Here is a 13041-nt window from a genome sequence, read left to right as displayed (position 1 = left end):
TCTCCAAAACCCTTGACAATCCCTTTTATTGTACATTTCAGGAAGCAGACAAGGGTTAAAGGAAAAAAAAATATTTTTGCTTGGTGATAATTAAAATGGAAGAAAAAGACTATGGGAGTATTTTGTGTCCAAATACTCCCTCAATCCAATTAGAAAAATAATAGACACACAATTATGTTGTTTGACATTTTTGTAGACTTGCCAATTTAATTGCTTCCAGGAGACTCATGAATTGGGCCTCTCTCGCTACTAGTCCATGCCAGTGATATCCCCTTTAATGTGGGTCCGAGAGTGGCTCCACAGGAAATGGGGAGAGGGGCGGGGAGGGTAGAACTTCAAACAGACTCGAGAGCTACTTTAGAACTGCCTGATCCCAGAAAATTAGCTGGGCAATCTGCACCCTCTGCTGGCAGCCTGATCTCCTGGGGTTCCACAGTTCTGGATTAACTGTGAACCAATTGGTTCAGAATTTGAGGGGTTAGTGTTGGAAGTTGAAGATTCTCTTCATTGAAAGGTTAATTTTAGAATGTTTGGAATAACTTGCAGCCTTAAGAGTGATAATGTAACAAATGACAGACACATATGAATATTCGTCTGCATTGCTGCTTTGTCTGGAAGTTTGCTTCTCTATCTGAAGCTACCCCATGTTAATGAAGTTTGCACAGAAGAAAGTGTTTAATGGATTACTCTACAATAAGACTTAAACAATACTCCACATATCAATTTTTAAAAAAATCTTTCCTCCCCTCTTTTCTGAAGGCACAAACTCTCACTGGGATACAGCTCTGTTGTCGCAGGTAAACACATATCAGCTCATCCAACTGGCCATTTGTTACGTGTAACTTTAGATACAGACTGTCGGCAGGCTATTCAACCATAGAGAGCATTGCACCTAGAGACCAATCCTGTCCGCAACCAGTGTCCGCTTTCCAGCAGAGGTCAGGACCACAACAAGAGGCTGCTTTTTAATTATATATGAATGGTATTGTTGCTAAGGTGAGTATCCCTTGTTATTTCTTACCAAGAATTTAACGAAAGTGATCTGAATTGTATTTCCTAACATACAAAACAGCTTGAGACCGATAAAAAGTTCTCACTATTTTCAAAATTGTTCCATTATCGACATAAAATGCACAGGTCCTCAAGTTACACCGTGCGATACTAATATATTTCTCCGAAATTCATATTGCTGCTATTTAACTGACAGCGTTAACCTAGAATATAGCATAGGGAAGAATTTAAGATGAATGCACCAAACATTCATGCAGTGATATCCCACAAAGCCATAAAGCCTGTTGATTGAAACCTGCACATTCAGTGCTGTAGTGCAGATAGATGATAGACAGAAAGAGAGACATAGAGATGGTGAGTGAGAGTGAGAGATCCCTCTACTAGTGAAAATACAGGACCTAGACCATAAGTATGCAAGAGCAATTGCTTTTTGGCAACTGATTACTGCAGTGCCATTATTGAAGCATTAACACGCTAGTTGATATTTCCCATGTATGCACTATGATTTTTGCTGTTTCTGGTGTAAAATATCAACACGGGGGAGCTGTATAAATAACACTAATATACACAGAATAAACTGGTGAATCCTTGGGATGTTTTACTATGTTAAAGGTGCTATATAAATGAAAGTTGTTGTTGTGGTGGTGGTGAAAACAAAAACCCAGCTCATCGAAAATCTGAAACGACAAGGCAGAGTTTGGAATTCATTCCCCTTTAGTGCGACAAAAAGAATTCTCCCTGACAACAGAAGCTAATGACTGATTACATTGTGTTCTAGTTAGGAATTAGGACCCTGCTTCTGAATCCCTGCAATGTCAGAAGAATTATAAGTAATTTTGGGTTGACCATTAGAAAGTATCTGATAATGCTCTAATGTAGCTGGACGGGCCAGTTTGACACTAATTGATGGTCTGAATCATTTAACCCATCATGACACGGTGTGCCCAGCTCCAGAAATATGACCTCTTTTAGTGCATTTCTGGACCAGCTCCAAACACTCCAACTCTTTCAGATATTGACTTTCACACAAACTTCCGCCAAGTCAGCTGTGTGAAAGTAATTCTTGAATGTTTTCTGATGCACTGCATTTGGAGTGTGGTGTAAAGCAAGGTTTGAATACAACTCAGGATGCTGCCACTACAGAGACAGGATTGTACCTTAGAAAAACAATGATATCCCCCTGGTGGCTCAGCGAGTTCATTCAGCAGATCATCACTTGAATAATTGGTCAGTTATCAACATTAATAGTAAATATATACCAGCAGCACTAAACCATTAGTACCTGTAATTCTGCCTTTACTATGTAAAATATTGAAGTTATAACATTTTTTGCACAAAAAAGGTTATAGTGCCTGAAGGGGGTACAGTCTTGCCTTTTTTGAAATTATTTTATTCACAAAGTATTCTGCCAAGTATTGTGATTCCTATCCTTAAATAATGTCAGCCTTAGCTCAGCAGCAGCATACTTGCCTCTGAGTTAGAAGGTCCTGGGTTTAAGCCCCACTTCAGCGACTTGAGCAAATCTGGACTGACATTTCAGTGCAGTGCTGAGGGAGCGCTGCACTGTCAGAGATGTGGCCTTTTGGATGAAATGTTAAACTGAAGCCTGTCTGATCTCTTAGGTGCACATAAAAGATTCCCTGGTGCTATTCAAAGAGCAGGGGAGTTCTCCCTTGTGTCCTGGCCAACATTTATCCCTCAACCAACATCACCAAGACAGATTATCTGGTTATTTACCTCAATGCTATTTGTGGGACCGTACTTTGTGCAAATTGACTGCCATGTTTCCCTTCATTACAACAGTGATTACAGTTCTAAAGTACTTCATTGGCTGGGAAGTGCTTTAGAATGTCCTGCGGATGTGAAAGGCGCCATATAAATGCAAGTTCTTTCTTTCTTTGTGGTATTATGGAAAAGTTGAGTTATAACTAAATTTTTTCACCATTAGGGGGTGCAATTGCTTTTTTGCAGTGTGATTTCAGAATGAGATGGCCAATTAGTGCTATAGAATCACACTATGAAATCCACACTTATGCTATAAATATAAGTTTGAGTCATAAAATATATTTTGTTTGTGAGCCAGAATTCTCTGGGAACTTTTCTGGTGTAATGTTGAAAATTGTCAGTTGAAACAATTTGACCAATTTTCTATTAGTAGAATTAATCTAAATGACAAGGAAGCAATATTATTGGCTTTGCACGAACCCATCTGTCTTGTTTTTCCAAGAGTTAACTGCATAAAGGAAGCTCAATGGTGTCCCCCAACTGTGGTAACTAATCTGCAATGTTATCAGCTGCATTTCACCACACCAGAATTCTGGCCAGGGTGATTTTGGTGGTGAGAGAACTACTGAAGTGACCCATTTAAAAAAAGTTAAGAGAAATGTTGGGATTGGTCCCACACTTGGATGACACTGTACAAGCTCCAATTCAGGAAACAAATACCCAAAAAGGCATTGAACATAGATGTAACTTTTGTACATGTAACTGCATCATATTTGGTGTTAAATCAATTTGTTGATGATAAATATCCTGAGACTCTGTAAGACTTAGTAGCTGAAAATGGCCTTTTCACAATCCCCATACTTGACGTGGAGCAAATGGTTTATAGCACTGGTACACCTTAATATTGTCACTTTTACGACCATTTATGTACAATTTTACTTCAATATAACATTACATAAAATCTCAAAACAAATGATTAAAATTAGATTGTAGGGAGGTTTCATCCTACATTTACAAGTGGAATTAAGCTAAGCTCTTTGTACGATGTGATTCAGGAAAGCGCACCATTAAATTAAACAGAGGGAGATGGTGACAGACTGTCTGTCTGATTTGATTCCTTTATTTATAAAAATATAAACATGGAATTATTTACCTTTACTTTTTTTTTATTCGTTCATGGGATGTGGGCATCGCCGGCGAGGCCAGCATTTATTGCCCATCCCTAATTGCCCTTGAGAAGGTGGTGGTGAGCCACCTTCTTGAACTGCTGCAGTCCGTGTGGTGAAGGTTCTCCCACAGTGCTGTTAGGAAGGGAGTTCCAGGATTTTGACCCAGCGACAATGAAGGAACGGCAATATGTTTCCAAGTTGGGATGGTGTGTGACTTGGAGGGGAACGTGCAGGTGGTGTTGTTCACATGTGCCTGCTGCCCTTGTCCTTCTAGGTGGTAGAGGTCGGGGGTTTGGGAGGTGCTGTCGAAGAAGCCTTTGAGAATACATTAATGAGATCCTTTCTTCATTCTGTGGAACCACAAAGTTTCCAGCATGTGCACCAACACACCAACAACCCTAACTGTGCTAATGCATTGTCCTTTAGGTGCAATATGACAAAACTGTACAGTAATTTCACAAGAACTTCTTTAAGAAAATAGAATAGTCAGCTAAAGAAAATGTTAAAAAGGAACCGTAGCAAATCTGTTTAGAAAAAGTCATGAATACAGCTAAAAATTAGGTTTAGCTTACTGCAATTTTCAATGCGAAATAGGTATTCAGCTAAATTTCAGTTCAGTAATATGTGATATCGACCTTACCCCAACCCCTCCTGTCTCCAACAATAATTTGATCATTCTGAAAGAGGGAGGTTTGCCTTTATTGGCCTTATCAATGTAAAGTTTACAGTGTAAGTTGTAAGTTTCTGGTTTGAATATCGTTGATATAGATAGGGCTGTTCTTTATTGGCTTTACGCATAATTGGTATTTAGTTGATTAGTTACCAGTCGAGAAATTGTTTCAACAGGATTTCAAAGTAATGATTTGGAATTTCCCAAATGTGGTGTTTACACAAGGTCAGAAATTCTAATAACTAATATCTGGTACAAACTAAATCTACTGATTGGCAAATGGATTCAATGATCAGGCAGCCATTTGCTACCACAGGTCTGAGCACAATTTACCAATCTTCCTGACTAAATTATGGATAAGCTATTTTCTGGCATTATCCTGAAAAATCTAGTGAAACAATGATTAAAACACAACTAGTCATCATGTAGCTGGGAGCTTTGAGAATGAGGATCCTATTCAGTTCAGAGTGAAAGCTGTCAGCTTTAATACAGCTTTTCATAACATCTTATGAGTGTCACATCCTAGAAGCAGTGCAATGGTTCTCCCATTGCTGTCTGAAACTTTACTGGTTTTCCTCCTCTACATGTACTCACTGTTGCTACTGACAATCTCCTTGGGACTGGAAGACTTTGGCTGGGCACAGCGCTCACACAGACAGTCTTTTCCATTGAAAGTCACACGGTCTCCTGCTGGAAAAGGGCGCCTGGAAAACAGGAAGAAAAAACATTGTTGCCGATTACTGAATATCAGTGTGCAGCTAAAAAGAAACTACTTCCTAAAGTGGAGTGAAAATTTTCATCTGGCTGACAGCTGCATGATTGAAGTATAATTGCACCTCCTTAATCCCAGGGCCACTCCCTCCTGACTGTATATCATTGTACCGCTACCTCTGGTGGGTCTGTCCTGCCAGTGGGACAGGACATACCCAGAGATGGTGATTGAAGAGTCTGCCACGTTGGCTGAAACGTATGATTCCATATGTCAGGCTGTTGCTTGACTAGTTTGTGGGACAGCTCTCCCAATTTTGGCACAAGTACGAAATGTGAGGAGGACTTTGCAGGGTCGACTGGGCTTGGTTTGCCTTTGTCGTGTCCGGTGCCCATGGTCCAATGCCGGGTGGTCCTTCCAGTTTTATTCTTATTGTGACTTTCTGTAGCGAGATTTTACAACTGCGTGGCTTGCTGGGTCATTTCAGAAGGCGATTAAGAGTCAACCACATTGTGTTGATGTTTAGCTAAAATGGAGCTGTATTTAATCGGTCATTAAACTTACTGACAAGAGCGGCTATGTTGTTGTGTGGTGAACAGACCTCTACCTTGCAGAGGCTAAACACCAACTCTCCGACACCTTCTCCTACCTTCCCCTAGACTAAGACCCCACCGACGAACATCAAGCCATAGTTTCCCAGACTGTCACTGACCCCATCTCCTCTGGAGATCTTCCCCCCACGACCTCCAACCTCATAGTCGCCCAACCCGGCACTGCCCGCTTCTACCTCCTTCACAAGATCCACAAACAGGACTGCCCTGGGAGACCCATCATTTCAGCCTGTTCTTGCCCCACGGAACTTATTTCTTCCTATCTCGACTCTATTTTTTCTCCCCTTGACCAGTCCGACCTACATCCGCGACTCTTCCAATGCCCTCCTTGTACTTCTTTTAACAGTTCCCAGTTCCCCGGCCCTAACCGTCTCCTTTTCACCATTGATGTCTCTCCACCTCCATCCCCCACCAGGACGGCCTGCAGGCCCTCCGCTTTTTTAAAAATTCGTTCATGGGATGTGGGCGTCGCTGGCAAGGCCAGTATTTATTGCCCATCCCTTGCTTCTCCCTTGAATGGAGGCCCAACCAGATCCCATCCACCACCACACTCCTCTGCCTGGTTGAACTTGTTCTTATGTTGAACAACTTCTTCTTTGACTTCATTCACTTCCTCCAAATAAAACCCATATGGGTCCTAGCTATGCCTGCCTTTATGTGGGATACGTGGCACATTCCTTGTTCCAGTCCTACTCAGGTCCCCTCCCTCACCTCTTTTTCCGGTACATTGATGACTATATTGGTGCCGCTTTCAGCTTTTGCCTCGAACTGGGAAATTTCATCAACTTTGCTTCCAATTTCCAACTCTCCTTCACCTTCACATGGTTCATCTCCAGCTTTTCCCTTTCCCTTCCTCAATTTCTCTATCTCCATTTCTGGGGATAGGCTGTCAACCAATATCTATTATAAGTCCACTGAATCCCACAGCTACCTTGACTACACTTCCTCCCACTCCATTTCCTGTAAGGACTCTATTCCCTTCTCCCAGTTTCTCCATCTCCAATTCCATTGCATCTGTTCTGATGATGCCACCTTCCACACCAGTGCTTCTGATATGTCTTCCTTTTTCCTAACCAAGGATGCCCCTCCACTCCAGTTGACATGGCCCTCGACCGTGTCCATCCCATTTCCTGCACTTCTGCCCTCAGCCTCCCTCCCAGAACCATGATAGGGACCCCCTTGTCCTCACCTTCCACCCCACCAGCCTCCACATTCAACGAATCATCCTCCGCCATTTCCACCACCTCCAGTGCGATCCCACCATCAATCACATCTTCCCCTCCTCTCCTCTTTCAGCATTCCGAAGGGACCACTCCATCCGGGACACCCTGGTCCACTCTTCCATCACCTCCAACACTCGCTCTCCTCCCCCTGGCACCTTTCCGTGCAAGTGCAGAAGATGCAACACCTGCCCTTTCACCTTCCTCCCACTGTCCAGGGCTCCAAACACTCCTGCCAGGTGAAACAGCGATGTACTTGTACTTCTTTCAATTTAGGAGACTGAATTCGAGGTCTCCTCTACATTGGGGAGACCGAACATGGATTGGGTGATCGCTTTGCTGAACACATCCGCTCAGTCCGCAAGCGTGACCCTGACCTACTGATCGCTTGCTATTTTAATTCCCCACTCCCACTCTGACCACTCTGTCCTCGGCCACTTAGATTATTCCAGTGAAGCTCAGCAGAAGCTCGAGGGACAGCACCTCATCTTTCGATTAGGCACTTTACAACCTTCCAGACTCAACACTGATTTCAGTAACTTCAGATCATAATCACTGCTCCCATTTTTTTTCGGACAGCAGGTGCTGGTGATGGTTCTGCTATTGCCATTCACAGCTCCTCTAGACCCATCTTTTGTTTCTTTACTTGTCCCATTACCACCCTCCTTGCCTCGCACCATCATCCCTTTTGTCATTTAATCACTCCTGCTCTCCACCCTATCAGAGACCTTCCCTTTTGTTCTTTCCTCCCACCCCCACCCACAGTCCTTGGCTCTGTACTTGCTTTAAAACTGTTTAATCTTCAACTTCTTACAGTTCTGATGAAAGGTCATCGACCTGAAACATTGGGCTTCATTTTAGCACCCGCTATCGGGTACGTTCCTGGCGGGGGGGGGGGCTCCGAGAATCGGAGAATCCCAGAGCGGGACCGGAGCCCGCCCCGAACCCGCGCACTTCCGGGTTCCCCGCTGATGCGCCAGCGTGCGCGCGCAGCCCCCGCTGGTGGGAATCCCGCAGGCAATTAAAGTCAGCGGGGTTCCACTTGAAGGTATTTATTTAGGTATTTCAGGTCATTAACTGACCTGATTAAGGGATTATGTGAGGAGGGGTGGGATTTTAGAGCAAACTTGGACTGTTTCCCACACTGGGGGAAACACTCCCAGTTTAAATGGACGTGTTGCAGCTGTCAGCCTGTGGCAGCTGCAAAGGTCCATTTGACAGGTGGGGGTGGGGGTGGGGGGGGGGAGAGACCCTCACCCATTGCAGGAGGCCACTCTGTCACTTGGGACAAAGTTTGGCCTCCGCCACCCTCCTCCTGACAGTCAAAGTCACCAACCTGCACACTTACCCCGGGGTCCGGAGACATGTACCTACCTTGCGGACCCCCTCAGATGTACATCTTGTGGATGGGGGCCGCCGTAGCTGCAGTCATGACCTCCTCGGAGGGCGAACAGCCTCACCAGCCTCACCATCCATGCCGTCCACCTCTGACACGTGGAGCTCCACAACAGAGTGCTGTGACACATCCACCTGTACAGCAGGAGGGAGGGCTACCGCAGAGAGAGATGCGTTGCAGAGGGCACTACCCTCGCCACAGGGTCCACAGACCGAGGCTCAGCCTCGTGGACCTCTCTGAGCAGCAGTGCACACGGAGGCTCAGAGTCACTCGACATGTAGTCGTGGACATCTGCAGCCTCTTTCATGCCGAGCTGCTCCTGGCTGGCCCGAGCACCATCTTCTTACCTGTCGCTGTCAAAGTCATCACTGCCCTCAACAACTTCTCCTCCGCATCCTTCCAGGGTGCAACCGGGGACATCGCCGATGTCTCTCAGTCGTCTGCGCAAAAGAGCCCTGCAAATACACCTACACCCACTCTGCAGTGACACAATGGGTGGCATCAGTTGTGGGTCCTCATAGTGATCCTCAGGAGAGGGTATTATTGCACAAACCAGACAGGATTCGCGAAGACATGGCAGTAGTGGTGCCAATATAATGCGTAATGTGAGTTGGTCAGAAATTCAATATAAGTAACACCCATGGCAAACCCTCAAACACCCTTGTGCATCCCCTTCATGCTTACGACACGTTTGCCTTACGCTGCCTACTGCACATATGTGATGCATGCCCTGTGGCTGCAGCTCAGGTAGTGGCAGGTGGAGTGAGGCTGGCCGTGAAAGATATGCACGAGAGGGTGAGTATGAGATAGAGCCATGAGATTGTATGAGGATTGGGTTGAGTGGTAGTGGCGGGATGAGTACTGGCGAGGTGAGTAGGTGCAGGTAAGATGAGGATGAGGTTTGAGTGGGTGTGAGGGGTGATGTGACAGAGTAGTGTTGGCAGTGCTGAAGGAGATGTGGGGTGGGGGCAGTGATGTGGCAGACGGAGTGTAGGGGAAAGGCTACGTGTACTCACTTTGGCTGACCTACTGAGGTAATTGGAGCGCCTCCTGCACTGTATGCAGGTGGGCGACATGTTGGTTGCGCTGGTGACCTCCTCTGCCACCTCGAGCCAGGCCTTCCTGGTGGCAGAGGCAGGCCACTTCCTCCCGCACGCCAGGAGGAAGATCTCTGTCCTCCCCCTCCTCCTCACCCCATGTATTGATACCTGGAGTGAGGCATCATTAAACTGGGAGCAGCCTTCCCCCTGGGCTGCTCCATGCTGTAATTTTTGCTATTTGTTGCAGCATCTGTCAGTGGAGGACTGCCCCTTTAAATAGAGCTCCTCCAGCTGACAGATCTTACTGCGCATGCGCAGCCCGCCCGACGCCCAGATCAGCAGTGGGGAACCCGGAGGAGAAGGTAAGTGGATCCAATTAGTGGATTGGATGCTACAATCGCGCGGGAAGCTGACTAATTTCACCGGGCGCGTGCCCCCCCGCCGAGAACCCGCAGCCCTGCTAACATCGGGCCCATTAACTCTGTTTCTTTCTCCACAGATGCCGCCTGACTTGCTGAGTATTTTCAGCATTTTCCGTTTTTATTTCAGATTTCCAGCATCTGCAGTATTTTGGTTTTGCTGTATTTAATCTGCCTGTTCATTTTAAGGCCACATCCTGGTATTCCCTGTCGGAAAAATCGTCTAATTAGGCACCTCCCAAAGTAAATTAAAGGGTAATTGTAAATCCCTGAGTCCTGCTCCTGAGAAGAAACCAGGTCATCAAGATCAAAAAAACAAGCAGGAAATGACTGGCTTTTAAAAATATTTTAAATAATTTGAAGTGTGACAGGCACACTATAGATGTAATATTTTTTTCAGATAGAAGGAGGGTTTCGGGTATGATTATTGGTGTAGACCAATTTCATCCCCATCATACACAATTTACCTCATTATGGAATCTAACACATCTATTTAGTTTCCTGAAGGAAAATTGTGCTTTTCACTCACACTCCCCAATTCACAAAGATAATCCAGAAAAACTGCAGAATTTGTCTCCATCCTCACATCTCCACCCTTTAATTGTCTTTCTCAGACAGGACTTCCATCGCTGGCCACAGTCCCTCAGGAACTGTGGACTCAGAAATGTGGGCGCGTGGGGGGTGCAGGGTGCATTCCTTGTGCCTGAATGGTGAGGCCCAAGGCTCCCCAGTTATTGGGCCTTGGGCCTCATTATAATGGATCCAACACGGCATCAGAGACCGCCAGCGAAGAGTTGTGCAAGATCGGGCTGCTACTAGTGTCGCAGTGGCCCTCAGGTAAATAGGTCTGAGATCGGGGCCGGGGACTGGGCCCGGGGTCAGGATCACGTCAGGGATCGGGGCAGCGGTTCGGAACGGGGTTTGGGATGAGACCAGGGATCAGGGCCGTGGGTCGGAATCAGTCCAGGGATTGGGGCCACGAGTCAGGCCAGGGATCGAGGCTGCGGGTCGGGCAGGTCCGGAGGTCTGGCGTCGGGCCATGCCAGATCTGGGGCTCAGGCCCGGTCCGGGGGTTGGGAGCGGTGCCGATCAGGAGAGGGGTTAAATGTGTGATCGGGAGGAGCACGCCTGCTACTCCTGGCTCCACATTCAGGTAAGTTACTTACCATCTTTGTTGCAGGCGATCCCGAGAGCTGGTTTCCCTGAGTGCTGCCCGCGATGGTGCTGGCTGCCTTGGGGCATACCAATCTTGGAGAGGGGACTTCAAACAGGCATTAGGCCCCTTATTTGCATATGCAAAGGAGCTAATGCCTGCTTCAGGCGTGGGTAAAGGACGCCTCTTGTTTGTCCTTACCCATTATGGCGGGCAGCGCACTTCCAGCTGGAAATGTGCACTCGCTTCCTGCCTGCCATTTTGGAGTCTGAGTAGTCTGAGTAGCGCTCGAAAAACGGCGCTGCACAGACCAATTTCTAGGCCATCATGTCCTCTCCTGTTACAAAATCGGATTGAATGTATTCACATGGTAATGACATGCAGTGCTACCAAAGATGCTCTTTCAGCTTATTTTTAAGCACAGAAAATATTATCCTGGTCTAATAATAGACAATAACTCGGCGATAATTGTCAAACATGATAAGTGAATTATACTTATCGTTCAAGTTGTGAAAACACTATTACATTTGCCATTCACAGATATTACTATATTGTGCTCGTTTCATATTTTTAAAAGTGCAATTTTTAAATGGAACATATTAAAGTAAGTTTCATATGGTGGCCTGAATGTGTAACATAAAATGTTATTCTAAATATTTCAAGGGATGAAGTTATTATTCTCCTAATCCTTTAGGATTTGTTTTATTTTCCATTGCACATTAATGAATACAGTTCCCCATTGATTGGTTCTTGTAATCCTTTAGAGTTTTCAGACAAGGCATGTCAGGTAGGAGATACTGCAGAAGTAATACCAGTAAGGAAATCACAGCTACTGTATAAAAAGCTGGATTAGTTTATAATCATGCAGTTTACTACAGCAAATTCCACTGTGATTGGGAAACTGAATCAGTGAATCTTGCTGCATATTTGGTATCTTCTGGTAATATCATTTACTGAACATTCTAGATGTCAACTGTATATAAATCAATTCCCTCGTTTTATGATTGCAATTTAGATTAAAAACAAGTTTTCCCAGTGCAAGTCACTGCTTTGCATTAACAGGGCATAAAAACACAGATGTGCGTGTGGTTGATAGACCAGGTCTGCAGCAGTTATAGATTATATACATATACATTTTGGAAAGCGACATATTCCTTATTGACCAGATAAATCCAACCAATTTTAATGCGTCAGTCTCCCGCCTGAGATCAACAAGAAGCGGCAACTGGTCGGCGGGGATGGGGGGGGAGCGGAATATCGGACGGCAGGAGGTCCCCACCGGGGATCGAAGGGACAGTCCCCGGCACTCAGGTAAGAGGCTGGGATGGGGTTCAGGAGGGGCCTCACGGTCGGGAGACGGGAAGAAGTCCAGGGCAGGGGAGGCCTAAATTTTCCTTGTGGGGCCCACAAAGAAAGTCAAAAAAAGGAAAATTGCTCACCTCTGTGGGCAAGAGTGAGGAGAGAGGTTAGGAGAAATTTCTTTATGCAGAGATTTGTTGGAACATGGAATGCCTTGCCACAAGGAATAGTTGAGGTAAAGGCCAATGTATCTTTTAAGGGAATGCACTGCCTGAAAGGGTGGTGGAAGCAGATTCAATTATAACTTTCAAAAGGGAATTGGATAAATACTAGGTGGAAAAATTTGGAGGGGATTGGGACTAATTGGATAGAGCCGGCATGGGCACGATGGGCTGAATGGCCTCCTTCTGTGCTGGATCATTCTATGATTCTATGACTTGAAACAGAGGACGATACAGGGTGATGGGGAGTGAGGAGGGCAGTGGGATTACTGTCAGATTACTCTATTAAAGTAGTGGCACATTGGCCAAATGGCCTCCTTCTGTGCTGTAAACACGTTTCTAAGTATCAAGGATATTTCTGAATGAAAAATTCTTATGAGATTTGCAATTTTTTCATC

At 45.5% G+C, this 13041-nt stretch overlaps 1 protein-coding gene across 10 annotated transcripts in view; it reads right to left on the bottom strand.

Annotated features, from left to right (window-relative positions):
- Window positions 1–13041, bottom strand: part of ablim1b (actin binding LIM protein 1b) — a 350583-nt gene that overhangs the window by 127838 nt on the left and 209704 nt on the right. For all 10 annotated transcript variants that reach the window (XM_068002162.1, XM_068002165.1, XM_068002167.1 and 7 more), the window contains one exon: window positions 5170–5279. In XM_068002162.1, coding sequence (XP_067858263.1) covers window positions 5170–5279 — 110 coding nt within the window. The remainder of the gene's footprint in view (window positions 1–5169; window positions 5280–13041) is intronic.

The sequence above is a fragment of the Heptranchias perlo genome, chromosome 21, assembly GCF_035084215.1.
Source record: "Heptranchias perlo isolate sHepPer1 chromosome 21, sHepPer1.hap1, whole genome shotgun sequence".
NCBI lineage: Eukaryota > Metazoa > Chordata > Chondrichthyes > Hexanchiformes > Hexanchidae > Heptranchias > Heptranchias perlo.
The sequence above is the reverse complement of the archived record's forward strand: the minus strand, read 5'-3'. Positions and strand labels throughout refer to the sequence as shown.